Source organism: Columba livia, chromosome 2 (assembly GCF_036013475.1).
Source record: "Columba livia isolate bColLiv1 breed racing homer chromosome 2, bColLiv1.pat.W.v2, whole genome shotgun sequence".
Lineage (NCBI taxonomy): Eukaryota > Metazoa > Chordata > Aves > Columbiformes > Columbidae > Columba > Columba livia.
The window spans coordinates 54,313,433-54,329,456 of NC_088603.1; the positions used below are offsets into that span (position 1 = coordinate 54,313,433).

The 16,024-nt window shown below is 37.7% G+C and overlaps 1 protein-coding gene across 8 annotated transcripts in view; it reads right to left on the reverse strand.

Annotated features, from left to right (window-relative positions):
- SUGCT (succinyl-CoA:glutarate-CoA transferase) overlaps nucleotides 1–16,024 on the reverse strand; it is a 363,338-nt gene that overhangs the window by 310,698 nt on the left and 36,616 nt on the right. For 7 of the 8 annotated variants that reach the window (XR_010470196.1, XR_010470194.1, XR_010470197.1 and 4 more), the window contains 2 exons: nucleotides 10,857–10,948; nucleotides 2,776–2,919 (listed from right to left, as the gene is read on the reverse strand). Coding sequence is in view for 4 of the 8 variants with exons in the window: in XM_065051996.1 (XP_064908068.1) it covers nucleotides 2,776–2,919; nucleotides 10,857–10,948 (236 nt within the window). In the remaining 4 variants the exon portion in view is untranslated. The remainder of the gene's footprint in view (nucleotides 1–2,775; nucleotides 2,920–10,856; nucleotides 10,949–16,024) is intronic. The other variant, XM_065051998.1, reaches the window with a different exon arrangement.

Sequence of the window (16,024 nt, forward strand, 5' to 3'; positions counted from 1 at the left end):
TCCTATATTAGCTCAGTGCATTAAATACTGACAAAACCCAAAAGTTTCATACAGGTCCCAGCTACCTTAACACTATTAACAGGAAGACAACATTGACTTCTTTTTTTCTTTCCCGCTCAGAGAAAACAAGATTCCTTTTTTCCTCATTAAAAACTACTGCACTCCAGTGAAACTCACACTGAAGGAAAAGTTATCACAATGCATCTGTTTGACCTCTAGATCCTACCATTAATCAACTGCAACAAGAACCTAACAAACTAAGAGTCTAGAACTTTAGATTCCTTATTGTTTTGGCAGCATCCGTGAGAGACTTGAAAAGGCTATTCTTTTCAAACATCCATCACACGAGGAAGAACTAGCTTTAGATATCTCAGCTTGGTATGTAAACCCATAATCCCTTTGAAAGCATGGATCTTTCAAGAACCTGATTGTATCACAGTGATGATCTAACTTCCTTTTAGAAAAAAAAACATTACTAGCAGAATTACTGTAAGAGCAATTACGTTTTTTACATTAATTTTTAGATTTGTGCTACCCTTTCTTAGTACCCTCACCCTTAAAGTAACCATCAGTTTTGTAAAAAGAAAGATGATGAACCAGGAAAACTAGACGTTCTCAGAGAGACTCAGCTGTTAGTTACCTTATTTGTATTGCCTTCATTTTAACATATTGTTAAATAGGATTGATCACATGAGTTTATTTTTGGTACATCAGCACCTCATCCATGAATGTTTTTTCCAATTGAATAAATGTTCTTGTTACAGTCTTGGGCCAACACTAATTCAGAGTGAAGTGACAGGGTTATCTAAAACAAATAAGCTGTTTTCTGAATAATAGTTTATACTCATACTCTGTTCCAAAATACAACTTCAGTGTAATTTACCCAACACAGAAGTAAATAACACCATTTGTTTTGCAATAAGACCATGCATGTAAGGAGTTACTTCTTCATAACTTTTACGTAACTATAATGTGATAACAAACACGGAATGTGCTAATTTTTTTTTAAAAAGTCATTAAACTAACCATTTAGTATTTCTTCAGCTAAGCACACACAAGTCAAACACCACATACCGTGCTTTGTTCACTAACATCTATCTGAGGCTTCATTCCCTTTCCTGTATGTGCCAGTGAGTGGCCTAAAGGATGATGACATGGACTTCAGATGGAAATTTTGCAATATGAGAATACATTTGTGCATAGCCAATGCTATCCTAACCAAGGAAAAGGATTCTAAAGACAAATGAGATGACAAAGTAAGGTGAAATAAGAGAAGAGAGTTATAGCAACATTTAATTTTAACTCTTACTTTCAGCATTTGATAAAATATCAAACAATCATCAAGAAAGCTCAATTAAGAAAAGCCAAAAGCAGTGCAACAAGGAATCAAAAAGTAACATAATTACTCTGGAAATTAATATAAATTACAGAAAGTCCTTTTAATAAAATTAGAAATGAAAAAGATCAAGAAGCAGATGCCATAATATAAAACACTATGATACCTTAAAAAAATAATTCTATATATACACAAAATATTTAACAAGAGCTCAACATACATTTAAAATATTTTTCTAAACAGCTTGTTACATATTTCAAATACAGACGCAACATTTACAAATGTGATGAAGACTTCAGTCCTTACAAACACTTCTGAAACAAATGAAAAATCCTGTGTTGATTTAAGCCAGGGCTTTCTCTCCCTTCCACATCTGATTTCAGTAGGTATTTAAACAAGCGCAGTAGGTAGTAAAACAAGAGCATCTTCAATTGTTAGTCTCAATCATTATTACCACACTTATATGTGGGAAAGAACCTTCGGAGGTCATCTGGTCCAACCTCCTGTTCACACCAGGGCCAGCTTTTTGCACCCTGGGCACTCTCTAATCTCTTAAATGTACTGACAAGTATAATGTGAAGAATAATACAATTTAATAAAGACAAAAATAATGAAGTATTGTAGTAGGTTTGATTAGTACTGCATACAGCTTCTATGTACGTTCTAAAACATACACAAAAATTCCTATGCACCACATACCCAGTTGCTACCAGCAGATATCAACATCAGCAAGACAATGTATCACCCCATCACACACAGCTCACACCAACATCACTTTCTTTCTGTGAGTTAAATCATCATACCCATGGTGCCTAAATGCTCAAAGACAATTTAAAGTTCTCGTTGTTTGTGGTATATAGTATACCTTTCACGATCAAAACATCTTTGTGTTCATGATTTTGATGACATCTATCTTTCATGTACCTCAAAAAAATGCTGTATCTTCAAGCTTACATTATTCTTTAATTCCCAGAGGTAAAAGGCAGACCTCTTGGATTTCATTACTTTGACACTTGAGTGATACTTCATTACCCTGGGTGATTTTTTCATAAGTAATTAAGTCACTCTGGTAGTTATATCACCCAGTGCAAAGGCCTCCCTTCCAACAGTGGTTTCACCATTTATGCATGTCTATCTCAAATTATTTACTACAACCATTACTTACAATCTCAGGGATATTATGAACTTTGGTTAACCCATGTTTTCAAATAACATGGAGGTCCTTTGTAAAAAGTGAAAACCAAATGTAATGCAGTAGTAAGTAGAGCCACATCACATAAAATGGTCACTACCAGAGTGGCAGAATAAGGAAACTGCGATTAATGCCATTATTGTCATTGTTGCCATTAGTTGTACTAATTTGCATTAATTTACGTCAAAATGGTATTCTCAGGTTCAAACATCTACACAACTAAAAGCAATTCTTTTAAAACTCCTACCTGAGATGACAAGAGATTGCAGTCAATGTGCAGTCCTTTCCCCGTCTTATACTTCTGAAGCAAACCAGCCATAATTGCTCCGTATGTATACAACCCAGTAGCAAGGTCTGTCATGGCTACTCCTGCTCTAACTGGCTCACCATCCTAAAGAAAACAGCCCAAAATAAGACAAAACAAAACACAGGACCACAAAAACAACAACAAAAGAGGCAAAACATTACCTTTTGTTACTTTTTGTTATAGTATAATCTACACAAGACTCATACGAATAAGTTTTTACATGCCTCTGCATTGCAAACTACAAGAAATAAGAGTATCTCTGAGTGAGCTGAAGTATGAAAACTACCATTGAAAACCAGATATTTTTACAGTATCTACACAATACTGTATTTCGCAATGCTGCAGACTGCAAATTGTGAATAATTTATTATGCTACCTTTTCCCTTAATAACATAATGCTTCAACTCACCAATATGAAAAAAAAAATACTGTTAGAGACAAGAGAATCCAGTGAAAACTCAATTTTATTAAGACTAGAAGCCAAAGGTCTAAATGATTTCCACAGGATGCTGACCCAAGTGCATGTCTGCTTGAAAGGCAGAATCATATTGCTTTGCTCTTCTCAATCTCTCTTCCTTCTCTCTGGCCCTCCCTCAGCCCAATATCAGTTTTGTATTTTGCAGTATACACACGCCAGGTTTCTAGTGGGAAAAGAAAAACAACTTTGCTTTGTTTACACATGTACACATCACACATGTAAATACATGCAAAGTCTTGACCTTCTGACCAATAATCACTGGAAAGTTGGTGATTCAAATATCCTTTTTCATGTGTCATCCCTTTTTCTGGCATTACAGGAAGAATCTTCATTTTACATTATGTGCTTCAGAACTTCCCTAATCCTTGGCACGAAATACGGCCCCCTCTGCATCAATGGCAGAATAAACTTCTGATTTGAGTCAAGGCAGGCTTTTACCATAGAAGCTTAAAAGTACTTCTTCTGAAACATTCTCCCATCTCCTACTCTGAGAAGTTTGAGGTTGGATGCTCAGATTCTGACAGCAATTGCCTGCCCTGAAGTACAGTCCACGAACAGCAGTACAAAGCTAATGGGACTGTTTCAGATTTTCCGCACCTAAGTCTATCATAAGCCAACCTAAAATCAGTAAAGTCAATAAATAATAACTGCTTGTCAAAGTTCCCATAAACGCCTTTAAACTAATCTAGCATAAATTCAATAAAATTGAATTTACAGAATTACTGTAATCAGTCATGTCAAAACTGCTAAGTGTAATCATATCTTAAGATTGCAAGAGAGTTATCTTTATTGATAATTATTTTTAAAAAAGTGCCCTGGCTTCACATATATTTCAAACTTTTCTTCACCTTTTCTTTTCTTTTGCACTCCAAACAGGATTTAAATTAATTCTGATATCAAGTCATATACAAGTTAAAAACTATTTTAAGAAAAATAATATTATATTGCATTATCTGTTGCATTAATAGGTCAGTTCCGGGATAAAAGGCTGTAGTACATTATTTTCTATGTAAGATGGAAAATCTGCTCTTCTATTCATATCATAAAGGTGACCAAAAAAATATAACATCTGTATCAAATATGACAATATTTTATTAAAATGTCTCAGTTGCAGTCATTTGAACTGCAGTAATGATTAGTCTGTGACTATCTATAGCCTAGATATTAAGGATGATGTATAAACCACACATTAAGGTGAACACTGCTTTAGGAAGTACTTCTTATATGAAGAATCTCTTATTTCTTCCTTCTCTGCACTCTACACTAAGCTACTTCAACTTCCCCATGGAAAGGGCAAATCTCTTCCATCTCTTTATCACTCTCCTTGTACCCAGCCCTGGGGAAAAACAGGAAAGGAAATTCTTTACACATGTAGGCCTGCTGAGAAAACTTATTAGCACATGCGAAGGTGTTTGGTCCTCAGAGCTATCATTGAGAAACACAAATGAAAAATAAATATTTCCACCATATTATCTGCTGCAAGTTCTCAGTTCGTTAAATTGTTCTTTCTTCATTACAACAAAGACATTGGGATGAGAAGAAATCAAAAAGACTTTAGATTTTGCAAATAGATGTGCAGCAACATCCTTAGTTCGAAAACACTTCCCGCTGTTTTCAAAGTGTCATTAATTGCACTCTTGACAAAGAAAACTACACTTCAAAGATATGAAAATCAGGATTATTTTAGTAGATTGTTACATAAGAATTTGTCTTCTCAAGCCTCGATTCTGGCACTTTCCTCATCAAGCACTGAACTAGCTAATGCTTTAAAGCAAACACTTCCTTTGCACCAGTAGAAAGTTCACCTTTATTTGTAAAAATCCTTTCACAATTTCCCCTCATACAGCACTCCTACAAACTACTAGCACTATACCACCATATTATTTTTAAGACATTGGCTTTACTTCATCCTAACACTCCACAATCTATAATTCTGAAGCAGTCTACATAATTTCTACTTTTCCTTAGTCTTTCTACCAAGATCCATGAGCAGCTGCCATTTTTCACGCTTTAATCAGCTTCTCATGTCTACCTGCAAAATAAACCAGCCTTTCTGTGACAGGATATACAGCTCTAAGTACTGTGAAATGGATTCATTCAGATTTTCATCTCTATCCTGCAGAACAAGGGCTATGAAGCTACTTTACATGAAGGATAAAGCTTCACACACTCAGAAATACCTTCCTTCATTGGTAAAATCTCTCATCACAGTCAGAGTTTGACAGGACAGCTGTACTTTTGTGTAGCTAACATTATACTAGTTCCCTGAGCAAAGGATCTATACAGTACCTTTCATTCAAGCAAGCTACTTTAAAACAAACACCACTACCACCACCCCTGCCAGCAAAAAGTGATATATAATTGTTCTGGTAGAAGGACAAAACATAGCGCTAGTCAGGGAAAAAGTGCTTTAAGCAAACAAAGCTGCCATGGAGGCTCAAGGGCTGGGTTGAATCCTAATTAAGGGCAGCACCAGGACATTCCCTTTCCTCGTTTGGAAAGATGCAGATTCACTCCAGTAGAGCAGACCTTTCCTTCTGTCACTGCACATTGCTCAATGTTAACACCAGTTTATACTTTTATTCCTAATTTTTGCTGTTTGCTAAATTCCTTACAATTTGTCAACACATTCTGGGCCCAGAGATAGCCACAACACATTTTGGAAACTTCCTTCCCCAAGTCTTTTCTTTGCCCTTGGACATAATTTCTCTTCCCAAACTTACATCAGCAATATAAAAACAAACCATTAAAAATTGAAATTGTTCTGAAATGACATACTTAATAAAAATATTTTAAGTCCAGTAGTCTTTACAGATGGGAAATAGCTGCTGAAGCTAATATGAACCAGCAATGGCTATATTTTTCAACAGCTCTGAGCTATACACCACGTGCACTCTTGCTGCAGTTGGTTTGGTTTTAAGCTGAAAAAGGGTCCCTCCGGTATTGTAGATCCCAATCATGTCTCTCTGTTTCATGTTCAGTAAAACAAAAGCATTTCTTCAGTTAGAAAGAAAGTTTACTGAATAGACCACACCACCATACAGATACCCGGAATACTGAAAATTGTGTGCAATAATCCTGTTGGAGATGGAAGGGAATTTGTATGCAAAATGGTTTTTATTTAATTTCAAGTTGTTGCCTTAATGAGTCATAGAAATTTTCAAAGGAATATTCATCTGGCACTGATGTATCGGAACATATTAAGTAAAAGCTTTCTATTCATCAAATATGAAACTTGTATGTGGTGCTAAACCAGGAAATATCTATAAATTATGTCATCCAAGACAATAAAAGTGTCAGTGTAAACTCTGTCCTTTTAGTATATTTGAATTTATTAAAAAAAAAAAAATTATGTGGCCTGAAGGATCTACTCTTATTCAAAATGAGTTTGTGGTACCGGTTTACACAAAACAGATTCCCCGCTTATTGCTTGTAAATTCTCTTAAACACACTAGAATTTCAAATTTCACAGGTGTCATACATTTCTAATACAGAAGTAATCAAGTACATGCGTAAGAACTTGAATTTCATGCAGGTTTTCTGCACATGAAAACATGGTTTAGAGAAAGCATTCTACTGAATGTGTTTTGTACAATGAACAAAACCACCACTGGCACAAATGCGGTTGTTTGTGCCTGTAATTTTGCAATATTGCAAAAGTTTGATTTTAAGGTTCAGAACTTTGCTCAAAAGCATTTCAAAGTAATCAGCATTAGGTCGTTTCAGTAACAAGTATTTCCTAGGGAAAAAAAAAAAAGGCAATACATTCAGAATTTCTTTATGCAGGAATCTTCCCTCAGATCTTAAAAAAATCAGAGGTATAAAGTATATGATCACGTCTCCCACTCAAGAGGTTTACACTGTTTGCCAATGTGGTATTATTGTGTATCTTTGATGCATTCCACATTTGTATTACAGTATCTTTATCTCCATAATAAAAAGATAACTTGGATAAAATACACGCATATTAGTCAAACTTCCATCCTTTCCACTGTGTTCTCTTCACTGCCTCAAAAATAAGTGTTACATGAAATACAAAGTACTGAAGAACATGAATGTTACATGTATGACAGACTTAAAGAAAGTCTAAGTTTTGCTCAAAATCCTGTGCTGGTAATAGACAGATTTCATGGCTTTAATATTAAAGACTTTACTGACTGAAGGCATGGCCTCAATACCCAATAAAGTCATGTCACAGAATCACAGAATCAACTGGGTTGGAAAAGACCTCAGAGATCATCGAGTCCAACCCTTGGTCCAACTCTAGTCCGTTTACTAGATCATGGCACTAAGTGCCATGTCCAATCTCAGTTTAAAAACCTCCAGGGACGGCGAGCCCACTACCTCCCTGGGCAGGCCATTCCAATGCCTGATCACTCTCTCTGTAAAGAATTTCTTTCTAATATCCAGCCTAAATTTCCCCTGGCAGAGTTTAAGCCCATGCCCCCTTGTCCTATTGCTGACTGCCTGGGAGAAGAGACCAATCCCCAATGACTTTGGAGTCATTGGTCACTTAGGTCTTTGAAACAAAAATGTCCCTCTATACATCAGAAAATGGTTTTGAGATATTGATGAAATAATATATGACCAATTTCAAATAAAGAAAAATAAGAAGCAAGTTTTAGCATGTTTATTTTAATCATGCAAGAGAATGACTAAGTTTGAATGAGTTGTCAAAAGCCCCCAATGAACAGACAGAACTGTTAATAACAATGATTAAATTATTCCTATGATACATCGCCTCAAGTCCTTGTGAGGCAATGCAAACATCTAGATTTCCATTTTAAATATTAATACAACCTTTTATTAAAATCCATCTTCATAATGGCCATTGAAGAGTATCCTCTGATAATACAACTTACAGGTACTTATTTAGTATAACACTTGTATGTCCTGTTATTCACATATCAATGAAAAGCTTTACAAGAGTCCTGTTTTTCTTCAATTTTTCAACATACTTTCCTTTATTCATGTAGTGCTAACAACATTTGCCCCCTTCTAACAGCTTATATTCCCATTTAATTTTCTTTGGTATATTTTGAGGTGTGCATTTAGTTTCTGGTATTGTATTGCAAGTACTAAACTTTACAGATACCAGAGTCAGAATGTAAAGTTTACTTATGCTACAGTTACTGTGATCAGTCATTGGTTTATGTATATGCGCATTCTACATTTGAAGAGAAGTATCTGTAAGGAACGCACTCAACTTGATGTCTTCTTGTGTTCTGAGATGGGGTATCCTATGGGTACGTGTCGTGGTTTAATCCGAGCTAGCAATACAACCATGATAGCCACTCACTCGCCCCCTTTGCCATCCCCCCCACCCCCCCCAACAGCGGAAAGAATCAAAAGGAAAGGGAGAAACTTGTATTGAGATAAACACAGTTTAACAAAATAACAAAATAGTAATACACTAGTAGTAAATATATATATATTAAACAGAAATAAAAGATACTCAAGGCAATTCCTCATGAACATGCTGAGCAGCCAGTCCCAGGATAACAGCACCTGGTCCCAAAGTCGATCCCAGAGAGAGAAAAGAGAGGAAAAAAGGGCAGAAAGGCCAGATGTCTCTGCAAAATGGCAAAAGCCAGATTAAATGTCCTGCACCAAAAACTCCTCTGGCTCTGATAAAAAAAGAGCAAAGATAAGAGAGCAAACCAAAAGGTCTTAACTCTCCTTAGATAGAAAGCATGACACTAATGGGATGGAATACTCTTACTGATCAGTCTGGATGTCAGTCAAGCTCTGTCCCATCCGTGTCCCACTTCCCAGCTGCCTCACACCTGTGGGCAGAGCTCAGAGTGTCCTTGGCTCTCACACCAGAGCAATTAAAAACATTAGCTCTGTGTTATCTCTTGTTGTCAAACTAAGTCCAAATAATAAGTGTGCTAGCTATGGAAAATAAGGGTTTCTAACTGCATGAAGAAAATTTAGCCTTTTTCAGTCAAACCAGCACAGTACGTATTATTAATATGGCAGCAATGAGCAAATAGCCTTAGGACACCAGGGACAGCATGTTTCAGTTTCCTCAGTCAAGCAATGCTTGACCTTTTTTTGTTTGTTGTTTTTGTTTGTTTGTTTTTGATTTTGCTAATGGAAAGAAGGACTCTGGAAATATAATTGCCACAAGCAGAGTTCTGATGTTTGCCATTGTTCTCAGTAGAAAACAAGTCTATTTGCAGAATATCAGTCCTACAGTAGAGTTACATCCAGATCAGGCATGGTTACCTTTCAACAACCTACTCAAACACAAATATCTGACACTTGAGTACAGAAACTTGATGAAATACTGGTTTACCTAAGGCATGCAATTGTCATACTCTAAAGATCTGCTTCCAGAGTACCACGACCACCACCACAGATGACTATCTAGTGTTTATGAAGCATAGAACAGACTTGTAAGACTGCGCCACCTGGGAAGCGACATGTGGAGACCACATTCCCTGCATCTTTAGGTGATTCAAGACAGCTTAGGTAAATGGTTATTTGACTAGCGCTTTTCTGAGCTCAAGACACACATTCTAGGTATCCCTGGAATCCAGATACCAAACTACCTCTCTAACACTTCCTGCACTAGTTCAGCTACTAAAGATCTTGGACATCAGTGGGAACAGCAGCACAATCTTTTCCAGAACAGAACCACAGAATGGTTGGGGTTGGAAGGGACCTCTGGAGATCATCTAGTCCAACCCACCTGCTAAAGCAGGTTCACCCAGAGCAGATTGCACAGGAATGTGTCCAGGTGGGTTTTTAATGTCTCCAGAGAAGCAGACTCCACAACCTCTCTGGGCAGCCTGTTCCAGTGCTCTGGCACCATCAAGGTAAAAGTTTTTCCTCATACTCAGATGGAACCTCCTGTGCTTCAGTCTGTGCCCTTTGCCCCTCACACTGTCATTGGGCATCACTGAAAGGATTCTGGTCCCATCCTCTTGACATCCAGCCCTGAGATATTTATAAACATTGATGAAATTCCGTCTCAGCCTTCTCTTCTCCAGGCTGAACAGATCCAGGTCTCTCAGTCTCTCCTTATAAGAAAGGTGCTCTAGTCCCTTCATCATCTTCATAGCCCAAACCACTAATGGCATCTCTCTGCTCATTTTCAGGCAGGATGATCAAAAAGACAGTTTGTCAGAGTTATCTGGATGGCTTCACAATTCCTTCTTTTAAAGAGGGAATACCAATACCAAAGCGTGGGTGAGATTTCCCACACCTGTAGGGTTCCATCATCCAGACGGCAACAATGTGTCTGTTACAGCTCTTGAAGTGACTACAAGTGGCCAGAACAGGTTAGCATAAATTCTCAGTTTATCCACTGGAGATTTAGGATACCATTTTTCTTCCATTTTTTGTTTCTTGGGCATTGGCTTTGCCTGGATTGAAATACCTGAAGGACATAAGCACTACAATTTTCTTAGGTTACCAGAGATAAGACCTCTTGTTGGACTCAGGAGGGCGTCCATAACAGACGTGTTAGTACAGGCTAACTTACTCCATGTGGCATCAAGTTTTAGTATATGGTACAAAGATTTTATTAACATACCTCATGACCTGTGATATGCATGAGACCAGAAACGGCAGCTGCAATGGAGTCATATCCACCTCTCTGAACCATTGGACCAGTCTGACCATAACCTAAAACAGGAGAGAACAATTAGTAATTCAATCAAGGACAAGTACGACATAAACACATATTACTATTTAAGTACAAAAAGGAACCAGCTAGTATTTCTCATCAGCTTTTTTTCATAAGTTGTCCAGATTGTGCTAGCAATGAATGCTATTGTATTCTATTTATTCCTGCACATACTTAATAGTAAACAGTTGGATTTGTCCTGTGCAGGTTGATGTGTTTCATCTTAATTCTAGTCAGCCTCCTGGCCCTGCTATGTTTCATTCACTTTGGATGAGATTCCTTTTTCAGTTTGCTGGGTCAGCTGAGGTGGGATTCAGATGTCATTTCAGAGGCTCTGTGGTATCTCTACAGGTCTCCTACTGCTGTCCAACAAGGCCCATGTTGTCTGTATTATATCTCCACTCTGCCATAAAGATATCTTGCATACCTCAAATGATACTAAAACCATTACATCCTGGTTTAGACACATTAATTGCTCCCCTCTTACTTCTCTTACTTTATTTCATATCTGAACAGCGCTATCTTCAAAATAAAATACTGTTCACAACAGAGAGCAAGGCTGGTCCTTCCGTGAGTACACACAATGCGTTTGCAATGAGTTAGTAACAATGAAATGCAAAATCCAAGAAACTTTTACAGAACTACATAAATACAGTTTTGTTCAGGTATAGATTTAACTTTGAATTAACAGCTGTAGCCAGAAGAATGCTCTCTTGCTTTTCCCTGCTTTATTTCCTCATTCTCTCCCAACAACAACCACAAAATCTTCTAGTTGAGAAAGTCTTGCAGGATCAAATTAAGAGGTTACAAACTCAAATATCAATCCTATTCCCCTACCAGTGATTACTGCCTGTCAGTCACAGTATAACCTGATAATTTAGGGCTGAAGTTGGAGGCAGTTCATGTACTGCGCCTATAAAATATAATGACTTTAAGTGGCCAGACAGCCAAGTCTGGTTCTTTGTTATGGAACCAGTGACCACCAACACAGAGAGGACAAGTCAATAGGGAAGGAGCAACATGTTTGATTGCTATTATTAGACCTAATAGAAACTGTCAGAGCACTTAAGAATCAGATTTAACACCCTCTCATCCTCCTCCTCAAAGAAGGAGAAAATTAAAAAGCTCTTCTCATGCATTCTTTTCCCTTTTCAGATATCTCTAGGAGAAACCCCCCGATTACAGGAGCAAACAGTCAAGAGAAATTTGTCACAGACAAGTTTCCTAGTTTGGTTGGTACTTTTAAGGCAATGTTTCTGTATTACTCTCAGCTGTGAGGACAGTACTGAAAAAAACAAACACATATACAACAAGATAAAACTTCCTGAATCTCCTAATTCCTTTTAATTGTTTTCCCAGAATAATCTTCTCTATATACAGACAGTCTGGTAGACGTGACAGTCTAAACATTGGCTTTGCTGATTGCAGCACACTATTAAAAATCATTCCTCACTGGGGTAATCTTTCTCAGTTCCTCCACTTGGATCAATGATGTTAAGTAAAAAATTCATAAATGACCTCTGCTGTACAGTACAAGAGAATAATGATCACTTCAAACTGGAGTTATAGCACTTTTGTCACTCCAATTAATATTTAGTAAATCATACCAAGTAAAACAATAACCCCCAGCCACACTGATTATATCACAAACTGCCTTAATTACTTGATATTCTCCTCCAGACACCAGACCCACATCACGCAAAGCTGAGGAGGAACTAAACTTCTCTACTCAGTGTCACAGAGAAGATCATGATACTACAGCCAGCACACTCACTTTATCAATGTAGACTCAAAACACATTTTTGAAGTTCCACCACTTTTCTTATGGTCAAATCTGTATCATATTGACTTCACTACCCAAAGAGAGAACAAAAAAGAAAGATGACCTACCAGTTTACCCAGCTTTATTCCAAATCATGTCTCTGACAACAGCTGACTGTGAAACCCTAAAGAGCAACTGGTAGCCATTCCTTTCATATTTACACACTTCAGTTTATAGAAAAGAGCGTTTTCTTTTTCAAAAATAACAGGAATAGCAAATAAAATATTGTGGATGCACCCAAGAATGCTTTGGAGGCCTCTTGGCATATACAATTTTCTCATTGGAATGAACTATAGCATTAAAACAATTGAAATGTGTGGGGCCACTTCAAAAACAAAATCTTGCTCAATAAAAAAAAAAAAAAAAAAAGAACAACTCAAAACAACTTTATTGAATAGTGAAAAGCACATTGAAGTAAGTAAGAAATTATGTACTGGCCTCAATTATTAACAAAGAAAAGACATCTCAACATATTTACTCACACAAATGTTTTCATAAACAGAAAACATCTGAAAATTAAGCATTTAGTATGTAAATACAACAACTACAAAATGCTTTGCAATTGTCTTCTGGTAAGGACAAACGCTGATTCTTCATACACTGTATTCAAAAAATGTGATGAGAAAAAAAGTCATGCATTTTTCTAGTGGTATTTTAGAAATACATTTTTTAAGTCTTTTTCACACATTACAACAGCCTGGTTTCAGAATAATAGTTATAATTTAATGGTTTTCTGCTTAAAATTATAGGTTCTAAGGAGTATTTAACTAGTTTTCACAGGCTACAACAGATTAAAAAGAAGAAAAAACACAAAACCAAAAACATTATTCTGCTTTTGATCTGAACTCTGAACTGACAAAGCTAGTGTGGGGACAAAAGCACCAGAAATTGTTTGCCCCAGGAATGACAGACATATAAAATGCCTGGAAGAAGAGGTAGCCATCTAACTGTAAGAGTTAAGTCACAATTTGATATTACTACAAATGAAAGATCACTATTCAGATAAAAATCAAAGGCTGAACATTATTATTCTAGCAAACTACACAGGTCAATGGAGCAACCCAGTGCAGATGTTTTAGAAATAACTATGAACACAAATACAAAAAGTTTGAGGGAAATCAAAAAAGCATATTCAGAAAATTTTCAGCCTGGTACACAGATCTCACTATAACTAATATATACACGTGTATACTTACACACATATGTTTATACATGTGTGTATAGATATATATAAAAATATGTAAAACAACTTCTTAAAGATATAAAAATGCCACCCAAACTTTATTTGTCCAAATACCCTGCGTTCCCTCTCATTTGAATTCAGCATGTAAAAGTGTAGATTTGCAATCATACATGCTTAACCCTAAATATAGAGATACGGATTTGATGGATGGGCTGTTTCGTGGAGGAGGAACTGGCTGGATGGTTGCATTCAGAGAGGAATGGTCAATGGCTCAATGTCTGGATGACATCACTGACAAGAGGGGTCCCTCAGGGGTTCATACTGGGAGCAGCACAGTTTAATATCTTCATCAGTGACACAGACAGTGGGATCAAGTACACCCTCAGCAAGTTTGTGCATGACACCAAGCTGAGTGGAGCAGCTGACACACCTGAGGGACGAGATGCCATCCAGAGGGACCTGGACAAGCTGGAGTAGTGGGCCCATGCAAACTTCATGAGGTTCAACAAGGCCAAGTGCAAGGTCCTGCACCTGGGTCAGGGCAATGCCCAGCATCAATACAGGCTGGGGGATGCAGGGATGGAGAGCAGCCCTGCAGAGAAGGGTCCTGTTGGATGAAAGATTAGACATGAGCTGGCAATGTGTGCTTGGGCTGCATCAAAAGAAGAGTGGCCAGCAGGTCAAGGGAGGTGATTCTGCCCCTCTGCTCTGGTGAGACCCCACCTAGAATCCTGTGTCCAGTTCTGGAGCCCTCAGTACAGGAAAGACATGGACCAGTTGGAGAGGGGTCAGAGGAGGCCACAAAAATGATCAGAGGGCTGGAACAGCTCTGCTGTGAGGACAGGCTGAGAGAGTTGGGGTTGTTAAACCTAGAGAAGGCTCTGGGGAGACCTTATTTTGGCCTTTCAGCACTTAAAGGGGCCCGTAAGAAAGATGGGGACAGACTTTTTAGAAGGGCATGTTACAACAGGACAAGGGGTAACTGATTCTAAACTAAAAGAGGGGAGATTCAGGCTAGACATGAGGAAGACATTTTTATTACAAAGAGCAGGGTAAAATACTGGAACAGATTGTCCAGGAAGGTGATAGATGTGTCATCCTTGGAGGCATCCAAGGCCAGGCTGGACAGGGCTCTGAGCAACCTGATCTAGTTGAAGACAGAAACATAGAATCATTTCAGTTAGAAGAGACCCTCAGGATCATCGAGTCCAATGATAACCTGACTCTAGCACTAAACCACATCCCTAAGAACCTTGCCTAAACGCCTTTTAAACACCTCCAGGCACAGCAACTCCACCACTTCCCTGGGCAGCCTGTTCCAATGCCTGACAACCCTTTCAGTGAAGAATTTTTTCCTTATATCCAATCTGAACCTCCCCTGGTGCAACTTGAGGCCATTTCCTCTTGTCCTATCACTTGCTACCTGGAAGAAGAGACCAAAACCCTCCATGCTACAGCCTCCTTTCAGGTAGACAGCGATAAGGTCTCCTCTCAGCCTCCTTTTCTCTAGGCTAAACAGCCTCAGCTTGCTCAACCGCTCCTCATAAGACTTGCACTTATTGCAGGGGGGTTGGACTAGGTGACCTTTGAAGGTCACTTCCAACCCAAACTATTCTATGACTCTGTGATAAGCTACTGTTTAGTATAATGTAGTTAGTGGCTTATCAAGTTTAGATACTACAGAAGATATTTTAAGGTAAAGAGATAATCCCTGTTGAATACAGAAAGAATAGACTTCACAGCTATGATGTCTGAAGACAAAACAAGACAACGGATTACACTCTTCCTCTGACTACCTTCTCATGGAGTTGTCTTCCTTACACTACACTAAGTATTTAAGTAGTCTCTTTCTACCACTGAAGAATTTATCTTAGTCTCTTAAATCCAGCTAATGCATTTTTATTTCAGGGAATATGTTTCAGAGGGGAGACGAAAGATTTTAAAACTTAATTTAATAAAACTGAGAATCTTCTAAATCATTTCAGTTGGAGAGGGAGCTACATAGATGCCTAATTTCATGGAAGACTTTAGATCTGCATAAAATGTAATCTGGAAAAAAGAAAAAAAAAA